This window comes from Dasypus novemcinctus, chromosome 9 (assembly GCF_030445035.2).
Source record: "Dasypus novemcinctus isolate mDasNov1 chromosome 9, mDasNov1.1.hap2, whole genome shotgun sequence".
In the NCBI taxonomy this organism is placed as follows: Eukaryota; Metazoa; Chordata; class Mammalia; order Cingulata; family Dasypodidae; genus Dasypus; species Dasypus novemcinctus.
Window position 1 is genome coordinate 76,917,052 of NC_080681.1, and position 13,343 is coordinate 76,930,394.

The 13,343-nt window shown below is 40.4% G+C and overlaps 1 protein-coding gene across 1 annotated transcript in view; it reads left to right on the forward strand.

Annotated features, from left to right (window-relative positions):
- The first annotated feature begins 1,590 nt into the window (after positions 1 to 1,590).
- USP24 (ubiquitin specific peptidase 24) overlaps positions 1,591 to 13,343 on the forward strand; it is a 149,374-nt gene continuing 137,621 nt past the window's right edge. Inside the window, exon 1 of the mRNA XM_058303514.1 lies at positions 1,591 to 2,152. Within this exon, the coding sequence (XP_058159497.1) occupies positions 1,835 to 2,152 (318 nt within the window). The 5' untranslated portion in view covers positions 1,591 to 1,834. The remainder of the gene's footprint in view (positions 2,153 to 13,343) is intronic.

Here is a 13,343-nt window from a genome sequence, read left to right on the forward strand (position 1 = left end):
TTCACCCTGTAAATCATAATGCTGGTATTTATAAACATAGGTAACAGGTTACTAGGCAAGAAGGATTCATAGTCCAGGGGGGAAACACTAGCAGAGAAAATTTTGGGGTACTGCCACTAATTTAGGATTTGAGGTATGCAGAGATCTTGGTGATCACTGGACTGACTACAGGAGGGGTTTGATGGGATGAGAAAGAAAGTTTAATTGGTGGACTTCAGTAAGAAGCCAGGGCGAGGGCACTAGGAAATGAACTAAGAAAGTAAGTAGTAGGATAAGGAAAAGGCATTAGGATTGGTGAGTGGGGAAAGAAACTGGGAGAAGCATGAACTGAAGGAAAATGGAGGAAAATGGCAACGGCCAGGATTTAGACAGCACAACAGAGGGGTCTATAAACGAGCTCTAATGCTAAAGGTGGAAAGAGACAACAAAGAAAGCAGGCCTTTAAAAGGGGGAATATTGAATGCAAAGATAAAAACTAACAGGCATGGGATGCCCCCCAAAGAGTAGGAACAAAGAGAAGCACAAGCCAAAGACTGCAGCATAGATGTGGGTGGGTCAGCATCTGGACGGGAGCACAAGTCCGAGGTGTGTGAGGCTGTGGCTGAAGGGGGATAATGCAGCCTGGGTTTTTGAAGGTTTTCATAGAAATAGCACCGGGATTTAGAGTTCGTTTGGGAAAATTGATTTCAGATCTCAGGGAATTTCAGCCTAAGAATTTGGGAAATTTCAATCAGGTTTAGTGAGGGCAGGTGGACCCTACGTTGGAAGGAAAATTCAGTAAGGGTTGAAAATTAATTTCAACCGGTTTTAGGGTGATTTCAGTAAGGGACAGATTTAGGTTAGGTGAATGTGGGGGTGAATTTCAGCTCGGGTGGGTCGATATGTCCAGTTTGGGGATGACTATAAGTCGGTGTGAGGTGCTTATGAGACAGGGCTGCGGGTCAGTTTCCATGGGATTAGGGTGAATTTATTTCAGAACTGGGGTGCATTTCAGGCAGGGTTGGAGGTGGAGTACTGCCGCGGCTGAATGAACTCCATTCAGGATGGGGTGCATTTCGGGCCGCGCGGTCCTGAGCCAGCCCAGGAGTGGGAGTCCTGTCGGGACTCCGAGGAAGTTCGGGGATAGGAACGCGGATGAAGAAGCACTAAGGACTGGGAACTCCCATCCGGACGGCTCGGGCGATTTCGGGGAGACTTGGAGAGGGCTGAATGACATTCAGCACTGCAAGCTGCACTTGGCTCCAACCCCTCCCGCTCCTGGGGGAGCCTGTTGCTGGAGAAATGGGCGGGCGACAGAGACGACGGATGACCCTCCTTCGCCTCTGCCCGGGCCTCACGGAAAGCCCCTTCGCCCTAGAGACGCATCCCCGGCGCAGCCTTTCCCGTTGCTCCTTTATTATAATAATAATAAAAAAAAAAACCAACAAAAAAGAAAGAAACAAACAAACAAATCCCGTTACCAACCCTCGCCAGCCTACGGCAAGCCTCAGCGTGACTCGTGCAGCTTCCGGGAGCGGAGGCGCGGCCCAGCGGGCCCCAGGAGCTGGAGGAGGAGGAGGAGGGGGAGGAGGAGGAGGAGGAGAAAGAGGAGGGAGGAGGCCAACATGGCGGCGCGCAGGGCTGGGCCGGGCCGCCGCCGCGCCTGAGCGCTCTACAGTTCTTGCTGGGCTCAGGGCGCCCACGCCCGCTCCGACCGGGACCCGCAACTGCGGACCACGCAGGGCAGAAGCACAGGGACCGGTCCAGGCACGGGGGTGGCGCGAAGGCAGGGCCGCGAGGCCAGGGACCCGCAGCTTCGCTGCTTGCCGGCCGGCGCGGCCCGGAGGCCCGAGCCATGGAATCGGAGGAGGAACAGCATATGACCACGCTGCTGTGCATGGGCTTTGCGGAGCCCGCCACCATCCGCAAGGCCCTACGCCTGGCCAAAAACGACATCAACGAGGCCGTGGCGCTGCTTACCAACGAGCGGCCCGGCCTCGACTATGGCGGCTACGAGCCCATGGATAGCGGCGGCGGCCCCAGCCCCGGGCCTGGCGGGGGCCCGCGGGGCGACGGCGGGGGAGACGGCAGCGGCCCCTCCCGCGGTGGGAGCACCGGTGGTGGGGGCGGCTTCGACCCCCCGCCCGCCTACCATGAGGTGGTGGACGCTGAGGTGGGTAAGGGGCAACCCGCGACCTCGCGGGAGAGACTATTGGGCTGGAGTTCCGTGGGGAGAGAATACATCCCGTGGGCTCGGAGCAGCGATGGAGCATTAAGTGGGGTTTATAATGAGATACAGAAAGAGAATGGAACACCGGGTTCTAGTCTGGATCGGTTGTCACCAGACTGGGGTCACATGGGGAGAGGGAGCAACCGGGGAGGGGTCCGAAAGGGAGTTAGAATTGAGGTGAGGAGGGTTCTCCTAAGCTGGGGACTGAACACGCCTAGCGATCGCGCCAAGACTAGAATCAGGGTTGGGAAGAGGGTCCAAAATGCGTTTGTGGTCCTCCATCCGAGATGGAGGAAGGCAGGAAGACAGATATGTTAGCCTGAAGTGTATGATAGGAAGACTCGTGTAGCGGGGTCAGAAAGGGGCTAGTATTAGACCAGGCCAGGTTCGGAGATTTCCTGGCACTAAGTTTAAGTGCAAGATAGGAGAAGGCACCAGGTTCAGAGACGGAGAAAAAGTGGGATGGGTCAACCGGAGTAGTGGCTCTGGTGGGGTCAGAGCAAAACTGCTGGGATAGGAGTGAGGTTTGGGTGTTAACCAAGGTTCGGAAAAGCGGGAGATTGGATAGGGTCTGCGAAAGAAGAGATGGGCAAGGGCCAGGAATGACTGGACTTGACATAAGGTGGAGAGAGAGTCCAGTTACAATAAGGTCTGGGTTGGGGGACCTGGGCTTTAATAAGGTCAGGTATTAAAGTTTTGGGGACTGAACTGAGAGAGGTTTAGGAGTAAGAGGACTGGGCAGGAATCACATCTGAAGAGGGACTAGGCAGTGGTGGAAACTGGAATTGGAGGATGAAGCTGGGACCATGTTTGGGTAAGGGGAGTATTTTTCATAGATAAGGTCAGGAATGAGGAAAAGCTAGACCTGGAGAATATGCAGACAGGGTCAGAGATAAAATGGGAGTGAAAAGAGTCTGTTGAGAAAGGGGGATGTAGGCTAACGGCTTTGGTCAGATCTCAAGCCTATGTGGAGAAAACTAGACCTGTTTAGTTTGGGATTTGAGCAAAGAGCATGGGAAGAAAGTGGACTTTTACTACAATGAAGAAAAAAAATCAACTAGAAGCAATAGTGCTAGTGAATAATTACCTAGGAAAATGGCAGCTTGTGGCAGGAATTTGGGTCAAATTCATTGGAAAGTGCATTTCAAGGGTCCACCTGAGCAGTTTGGCCTGATCACAGAGGAGCACAGAGCTCAAATTAGTGGGTTTTTGTTTTTAAGTAGAGATATGAATTTGCATAATTCTTAAGTGAAGCTAAGCCTTCCGAAAGGATTTTTCCTGAATAAATGTTACATCCTTTCAGTTATATGCTTTGCAGAAGTAGCTTGAAAAATAGAGTAGTATTTCAGGGGAAAAAAAGTTACCTTTCTTCACAAGATTTCTTTGGTCTCCAAATGTTCACACATTTGATAGATTGCCCCTGTTCCCCAGTAACTAAATTGTGTCATTAACTGCTGTGTGGAAGTAAAGATTGTTAGTCTTAGTTTGGGAATTTTTAAAAAATCCCTACATAGTTCACTATACTTAAGTATCTTTAAAAAATGAGCTTTTCTTTTCCACACACCCCCCCATCGTTCCTTCCAATTTTGAAATTTTAAAAAAATGCCATTCCATTTTCTGAAGGTGCTTTTGAAACTCTACAAAGCCTAGTTTGCCCTCCTTTAATTTTCTATGATTGAAAAATCAAATTAAATTATAATGCTTAATGTTCTGTTAATGTTAGCTTATTGTCCGTACATTTAAATATAAAGAGTTGGGAGTGGTGTATTTTGACATAAATGGCAGGCAGAGGAGTTTGCTTTCAGGTGAAATCCAGAAAATCTATAGCTTTTTGAAGACATGTGTCAAGTCTTATATTTCCTCTTGGCCTGTGGATTTGGCCTAGGTTAGGCTGCACCATTTACTTTTGAGAATGCAAGAGAGGCTAGTGACTGAGACTGCTTTACCCATGCATGAAGCATATTGGCAGAATTGCAGGCAGGCACTTTGCTGACATGCGAGAACCTGGTGAGAAAGTTTGGCTCAATTTTTGCTTCTGTGACTTTTAAAACCTTCCTGCATGCCACCTGTGTAGCTTTTTGATCATCCTTGCTCTAGACAATGGGAAACTGAAGTTTTTCATCTTGGGAAAAAAGGAAAGTGCTAATTATTGTTGAGCATCTACTGTGTGTCAGGCACTGTATAGGGTACTTTATGCATTTTGTTTAGTTCTCAGTGAGATATTAATAGCATTACTATTTTAGAGATATGGTTAGTTAGTGGCAGACTCAATTTGAGTCTAGGTCTCTCTCACTTCAAAGCTAGTGCACTCTTCAGTCTCTAATACTCATAGTTCTAGATTGGATTCATTTGATAGAAATATGGATAAGAGGGGAAAAATAAAAGAGGGATAGAAACCGTTGTCAAACTCTAGGAATGATGTGGTATGCGCTGAATCAAGCAGTTAGGAATAGAATAAAGAGTAGAATGATACGAGTATTAGACATTTAAAGCAGAAACTTTAGAAATTATTAATTAGTTCAGCACCCTTGCTTTACCAATGTAGCCATTTGGGCCCCAAAGGGGAAGTGGCTTGTCCCCAGAGTCAGTTAAATAAAGAGGTGGAGCTAAAACTCATGCCCTGTCACTAGAGTCCAGTGCTTTTTATCCCTACCAGCTGCCTTCCTGTCAAAGGAAAAAGGAACACAGCACAGTAATGGGTTAAAGGGGTTGAAGAAAAGGGAAATGTAAAAATACTGGGTAAAGGTTTCAGGTATTGTGTAATTTGCCCTTTTTATTTCTAAAAATGATTACCTTGTTTTAGATAATCTAAATTTATTACTTGCCGCGTAGGAAATTTTAGTTTCAGTGTCCTAAAAATGTTTGGGAACACACAGATTAAAAATGTAATTAGTTAAAAAAGAAAAATGATTGAGTTTATTTTATATTTGTAGTTTGGGAACAGGAATGAGCCTCTCATTCAGTAAACATTTAGTTCCCTGCATGTCCTGAGGGCTGGAAGTAGGGTGGTAAACAGAACAGGGAGATTACATTCTAATGGATCTTAGTCCAAGTCTCATTTTACAAGAAGTGACTTCCCAAGGTCGTGTAGCTAGTTAGGTAAATTGTAAATCAGTTTAGTAATTTGGGCCCGTGCTATAATTAGAATTTCATTTAAAAATTAAAATTTGGGAAGTAAAAATAATTGACTTCTGGTTCAGTAGAAGCAATGATAATTCAGACCAAGAAGACCCAGATATCAAGCAAAACACATAGAACTGCATAAGAAGGCACTGTTTTAATGTCCCCCCAATCAGGTATAGGTATTGCTTTGCAGAAAAACTATCTTTGGTTGTTACTAGTATTGTTGGATGTAGACATATATGTAATTTTTGGTCTGGAAGAGACTTTGAAAAGCTACTCAGTTTTGATTTTGAATAGTATTACTTCAAAATCATTCCAAGTCAGGTAAGAGTTTGTTCTGTTCTATTATTAAAGAGTGTGAGATATCACAGCTACTCTAAATAACTTGTCTTGATGTTTAAATACCCCCCACTGTCAGAATTCTTCACTGTTCCTTACATGGCTAATGTAAATCCCTCCAGCCACTGAACTTGGCTACAGAGAATCAGGAGAGTTGGTCTTCTAAGAATTGTGATCCTATCCAGGGGGTCAGTAGAAATCAGAATCAGTTAGTTATGGGTATCATATAAAACTTAATAATTTGTGAATGAATTGCACACCTGATATTATTAAGTCTTTTTGTTTTGTCTTTAGAAAATACTAAAATGTAGTGTTTTTTTTTTTTAAAGATTTATTTATTTACCCCTCCCCCCCTTCGCCCATTGTCTGCTCTCTGTGTCCATTCGCTGTGTGGTCTTCTGTGTCTTGTGTTCTCTTTAGGCAGCTCCGGGAACTGATCCTGGGACCTTCCGGAGTAGGAGAGAAGCGATTACTCTCTTATGCCACCTCGGCTCCCCTGTTCTGCTACATCTTCTTATTCTCTCTCCTCTATGACTCCTGTTGCATCATCTTGCTGTACCAACCCTCTTCGTCAGCCAGCACTTCTGTCTGGGGTCGCTTTCCCGTGTGAGGTGGGATTCCCATGCAGGGCAGCTCTCCTATGTAGGGCCATATTCCCATGTGGGCCAGCTTGCCCTCACCAGGAGACCCTGGGCATCCAACCCTGGACCTCCTATGTGGTAGAGGGGAGCCCAATTGGTTGAGCCACATCCGTTTCCCAAATGCAGTGTTCTTTGCAATGAGGTTTCATATTAACTAAAGAAATACCTTTTTTAGATGTCTAGTTCTATAATAACTAATATATCCAGAAGTGACATTTAATACCTAGAATCTAAAAAATGTTACCTTTTGTTTCTCTTGTAATGTATACACTGCTCCTTGAGATATTTTACTCGAAGTATTTGAAAATTTCATTGTTGCTTTTAAGAACCCCAAAGTTGGTCTTGATATAATATCTCTAAATCACACAAAAATCACATTAATTGTTGTTCCTTAACATACCTCATTTCTGCTGCTTTTTCTTTTTCTTTTCTTTTTGGTAGTGATTGGTAGTTATAAATTAATTAAAATTACAATACTAACAATATTTATATATTAAGATTTATATTAATATTCATGCCATTTTTCCTAATATAAAATAATCCTAGTATACTTGAGTGTGGACTGAATATCAAATAAGTGAATTTTAATCAACTGCTAGTGATTTCAAGTACATGACCTGTAGTTTGTGGTTTACTGTGATTTGTTAAAGTAAAAAACAACAAAAAAAAAATCCACCCAATATCATTTAAGTTTTAAAAGAAAAAATAAGGATAATTCCAAAAATTAGTTGAAGGTAGATGAAATGAAAATAGTGAATCTGAGGATAGCTTGATTTTTGAAATATGAATTTCTTCATAATCTAGTATATTAATCTCTTTCAGGAATTAGGTCAATGAGTTCATTTAATGGTTAGATTTATCACCTTGTAATTACCTGGCCTTTTGCTGTTAGAGTGAATATAATTTGACATGAAGGAAGTACTTTTTGTGTTCGTGAGTGTGTGGTTCTAGTAAAATCATAGTAGGTAGTGGTAGCTTTATACAGAATAATAAAACTGTTAGGTTAAAATTTGAAGCCAATTACAATATTAGACAACTAAATGTAATGTCTTAATTTGAGAAAAAGGTTTCAACTCTAATATAACTTAAAGAGCAGACATTTTGTGCTAAATACCAAAATACCACATGACATTTATTTTACTTGAATCTGAGTGTGAAGGTGGAAATTTTTCAGTTTTAGTAAGAACTATCATATTTAGAAAGATTTGTAGAATAATATTTTATCTATCTGGAGTTAGGTTTTCCAGGAAAGTTTTTCAAATTTGGAATACCAGAGAGAAGTAAGGAGTAAACACATAAATATATAAGACTGAACCATTTCAAAATACCTCATAAAATCAATGCATTCAAGCTTGTGCATTTCATTCATATATGTGCTTTCACTTGGTTTGTAACACAGTTCTAATAAGTTTTAATATTAATGTTCCTCTCAAATTAGAAGCAGCAAATTAGAAGGGTTTTGTAAGAATCCAAACATGAGTTGATGAGTTGTTAGAGAAAAATGTTTGACAGTGGTGAGAAATGAAAGCTAGCAGCTGGATGGTAAAGGAGACTCTGCCAGAGCAGGCTAGCCAGTTTGTAGAGGGTGACTTGAAACGGCTTGTGTACTTCATAACCCTTTAGAAGATAACTGTATTTTTAATGATGCCACAACTGAAGAAAAGGTTCCAGTATTCTCTATTTAAGAAAGCTCAGGAATATATAACACATTTTTGTAAGGTTTTAGTTTTAAAAAAAAAAATGCTGGAGAAGAAGATTGGGCACATAAAGAAGTAAGCTTTGGATACCTGGAAAATGCATTTATGAGGGGCATTTGAGTCTGAGGATGCTAGATTGTGGAAGCACTACTAAAAAAAGTTGTGCTTCAGTTTCAAAAGAGTAAATATGTTTTTTTCACCTTTCTAGGAAATTTAGTTTCTTTTTTAAGCTTGTATTTCTCATTCATTATTGTAGGAGTTTTTATCTTTCAGTATTGTCACATTCTTCAATCATAACTGATTTTAAAAATTGTTTTGTTAAGCTCATATTGGTATTAGGTGATTTGTTTATTGCTGATAAAGTCTGTGTGAGTTTTTAGCAAGTATTTTATAACCATTTTCTTTTCATGATATGTTTATGGGTTCACTTCCCTTTCCAACAGTGAAAAATCCGGCTCCCACCATTGGTGGCTTACATTTTTTATTTCAGATTTTGCATGTGTGTGTTGAGGGAAGTAGAATCGATTTTAGAGATGATTACCTTAGCTAGTTAACAGAATATGTAACTTTAGATTTTGGTTTTGTTCTGAAGAAAAGAGCTAATGTAATTAAGTTGAAATTTTATTCTGATAATCTTTCTAGAAATTAAAATGCTTCAGCCATGATGCATTGGCCTATGGAATTTTTTCCTAAGGCTGATTTTCATTTTAGAGATGAACAATATCTTAGATGTCCACCAAAGTCTTCCTGCTTAAGCTTCATTATTCTACCATTCAGTTCCTGTCCTGTAGGATCTAGCCAGTTATTTGTATTGTGAAATTCGATTGACATTATTCGATATGCTTTTCACTTAAATTCAAGGTGTCTATATCAGACACATTTTATAAAACAATAATTTAGTAAACAACATGATACAGTCTCTTATCAGTAGGTTTCCAAAATGGTTTCTGAGATTAAAATCTTTCTCAGAAAGAATTGTTGGTCAGGCATTTTATTGGCAAGACTTTTCCAATTTCTTGCCTGGTGTGCATTTAGAACCTAGCTTTTCATTAACAGGTCAACATTTCTTTTGCTTCTTTTTTCTTTCCATTTCTCACCCCTATATTTTTGCTATTGGTTGAAAATTGAATTATTCTCTCAAATTCATAGTTGGGAATCTACAGTGAAGCATTTTGTTAGCAATTCAAAATATATTTCAGATCCTGGAAAATATTAAGGAATTTCATACCGTAAATGGCAACACCATTCTAAGTTGTCCTAGAATGCTATTGCCAGTCTAGGTTATCCTTCACTCCTTACTCTCTTTTCTTATTCAATGGTCTGTTGATTCTAACTGCTTCTGCCCCTTCTCTTCTCTCTGGCCCCACTGTTGGCCTTGCTGGTTTCATTCCTGTCCTTTTTCTTACTGTTTCTCTGTGCTACCAGAGTGATCTCTTTAAAATGAAATTTTTAATCATAGTATAACCTTGCTCAAAAATGTTTGGTGGTTCCTCATCTCCTTTAGGTAAAATATAAACTCTTTTTCTTTCAAGGTCACCAGGCTCCTGTCTATCTGGTTTTATTTCCTACCTTCCTGTTCCCTGCTTTCCCTTGCAATTTAGGTGCCAGCTATTTCCCAGTTTTCACCTGCCTTCCTAAATAGCTTATCTGCCTGGTTAACATCAGTTCACTTTTCAAGGTTAGCTCAAATGTCACTTCTCTTCAAGGTACATGTCTCCCACCACCACACACCAATTAAAGCAGTAAACACGTTTTAGTTTTAAAATGTTTGCATGTATCTGTCTGTATTCCCTTCAGGCTTGAGGGACAAGACTGTTTTTAATCTCTCTGTCCCTAATACCCCTGGTTCTCAATAGTATTTGGTTAGATAGAGAGATAACTAAATGGGTAAATAGAAAGCTTAAATTAAATAAAAAGTCAGTGGTAAGTAGGAATTGTTGCTACTCAGCTGCAATTCAGGGCTCAGCCAGCATTTTAACAGTCCAAAGACTGGGAGTTTTGGGAGCACTCATTTGAGGCTTTGTTTACTATGGCAGTGTACTAGTGAAATCTGTCTGAGACCTGCGTAAGGGTAACCTCCAGAATGACATCCCGACAAACTTTGAAATATGGACGCCTGACATTATGCTTCATCAAGGCCTATGCAACTGTACAACACAAAGTGTAAACCATAATGCAAACTGTAGACTTTGGTTAGTAGCAGAGAGCTTCAGTATTGGTTCATCAGCTCTAACAAATGTACCACACTAATCTAAGATGTCAATAATAGGGGCAACTATGTGTGTGGGTATGGGATGTGTGGGGGTGTAGTTATATGGAATTTCCCTATACTTTCAGTGTAATTTTTCTGTAAATGTAAATCTAAAACTTCTCTAAAAATAAAGTTTTAAAAAAAGTCAGTGTATTTGAAGAATATTGAACATGAGATAAGATGTTGGGGGGAGGCAGACTTTACATTCTGTTTAGAGTTCTATTGCTTGCAACTCTATCATTGGGCAAGTCAGTTTACCTCTCTGATTCTCAGTTTTCTCATTCATAAAATGGGGGTCTTGGACTAGAGCTATAGTTAAATTTTTCATTCATTGTCAGTTCATTTTTCATTATTGTTAATTGATAACTGAGAAAATAGCGCAAGTGTATATACACAATTCTTAAAATAAGCTGGTGCTAAAATATTAATAGTGATTATCTGTTTGTGATGGGACTACAGGATTCTTTTTTAATTAAAATATTTAAAGAGCTTTTTAAAAGTTAAAGAACGTTTATTAACATAAACTGAACTATGTCTATTAGAGTGAGAGTAGGGTGGTTTTTTCTTAAGCTAAAATACTGAATAGGTCTTAGGAAAATTTTGCATAGACTCCAAATTTATTTTATTTTCCTACTAAAGAAAATTAAATATAAAAAGATTTATTTATTTTTTTAACTGAAATAGATAACTGAAAAATATATATACTGTTTCTTGGCATGTATTATGAACTGTTTTTTAAAATCTGGAATTCATATCTGATTATCTTGTTATTAGATGGCTAGTCAAAACTATGGTCCAGAAGATGCAGTTCACTGGTATTTTTCAAATTGGAGTTACAATTTAAACTTCAATAAAGCCTTCATTCCTGTAGTTGCTTTTCCTAACCTGTTTCTCTTCTGCCTGCTCCCTCCACCTCCTACCTGGCCGAGTAATGTATATTTTATAAGGGACATAAGCATTTTGCCTTAATTGTTTTTAAAATGTTAATTTATTCATGTAACAAGACGCCTGAGGACATTATTAATGATTTCAATGTGTGTTTTGAATGGCCTTTAAGTTACCTGCCAGCTTTTTAAGACTTTAAAAGGTCTGCAACCATATTTTGAAAACATCTGCCTTTAAAGCATATATACATAGTTTTGCATGAACAACTGTCCTTCCTATTACCTCTCTTCCTGTGGCCTGTAGCAGTGTTAAAATTATAGGGCTGTAGTAGCCTCCAGATACAATATGGTCTGTAGTTTTCAAAAAGGATTCCACTCATTTGATAAAATGTATCATTGAGATACTTTAATGTCTTTCTCTAATTATCTCTCTGCACATTTTCAAGAGTGTGGAACTGCTATTTCTGATATTTTTATTCTCAGAATAAAAACTTCAAATTTATAATAATGGGACATAGCAGATTCCAATGATTATAAAAAAGACATTAAACTGAAAAATGACAGATTAGCAAAACAGTTAATAGCCTGTTTAATAAAAGTAGCCTTTCATTCAGTAGGATTTTATTGAACATTCACTGAGTGCTAGGCAGTGAGTTAGGTGTTGCGAATACAATGGTGAGCAAATCAGACATAGTCCCTTCTCTGTGATATCTTCAAGTCTAGAGACTGTCTCATGCCCTCCAACTAATGAAGTATTCTAATTCAGAGGCCTTGAAGAGTTGTGAGTTAAATATGAAAGATCTGTCAAAAACATTTGGGGGAAGTAGACTTGACCCAGTGGTTAGAGCTTCCGTCTACCACATGGGTGGTCCGCGGTTCAAACGCCGGGCCTCCTTGACCCGTGTGCAGCTGGCCCATGCGTGGTACTGATGGCGCACAGGGAGTGCCCTGCCACTCAGGGGTGTCCCCCGCGTAGGGGAGCGCCACGTGCAAGGAGTGCGCCCCGTAAGGAGAGCCGCCCAGCGCGAAAGAAAGTGCAGCCTGCCCAGGAATGGTGACGCCCACACGGAGAGCTGACACAACAAGATGACGCAACAAAGAGAAACACAGATTCCCGTGCTGCTGACAACAACAGAAGCGGACAAAGACACAGCAAATAGACACAGAGGACAACCGGGGGGGGGGGGGGGGGAGAAATAAATAAATAAATCTTTAAAAAAAAAAAGCTTTAAAACAACAACAAAAAAAACCCTGGGCCTCCTTGACCAGTGTGGAGTTGGCCCATGCGCAGTGCTGATGCATGCAAGGAGTGCTGTGCCATGCAGGGGTGTCCTCGCATAGGGGAGCCCCACACACAAGGAGTGCGCCCCGTAAGGAGAGCTGCCCAGCGCAAAAGAAAGTTCAGCCTGCCCAGGAATGGTGCTGCATGCGTGGAGAGCTGACACACAAGATGACGCAACAAAAAGGAACACAGATTCCTATGCCGCTGACAACAACAGAAGTGGACGAAGAAGACCACGCAGCAAATGGACACAGAGAGCAGACGGGGGGGAGGGGGCGAGGGGAGAGAAATAAATAAAAAATAAATCTTTAAAAAAAAAATTTGGATAGTACTTCAGGTATTTTTTATATATAATTTGATCTGTAATGATATCCACTGTCAGGAAACCAAGGGAATTTCTTTAGTATCATGGAATGTACAGAAATTGTATTTATGTGTTGGATGTTTAATATTAATAGGGTTGATGATTCAACCAGTATCTCTCTTAAGAGTAGTGCTAATTATTACTTCAATTAAATGTAATTACTTTTTCCCTAAAAACATGAATATGTAAGCTTTATACAGAAAAGAGACATTACTCTAAGAACTGGTCTTGTTTTAGACTAATAGTCTTTTTTGATTGTTGATAATCAAAGGGGAAAAAAGCTATTCTAAAACAGAAGTGTGGTAATGGTTTTAGAAAGTGTTAACAGTGGAAATAACAACTGTAAATGAAAACCAGTCTGGGATTAGTAACAATAGCAATCCTTAGTTTAATATTAGTGTTTTGGGTTTTCTAGTCACCTTTATTAGGAGTGGACTATCAGTTAAAATAATACTTTGAAAATGCTAGTAATTATCATTTTATGAGATTTACTTCTCATGATGTCTGCTTCGTTTTGAAATGTTTTCGTGAGTTATTCTAGTCACAGATCATT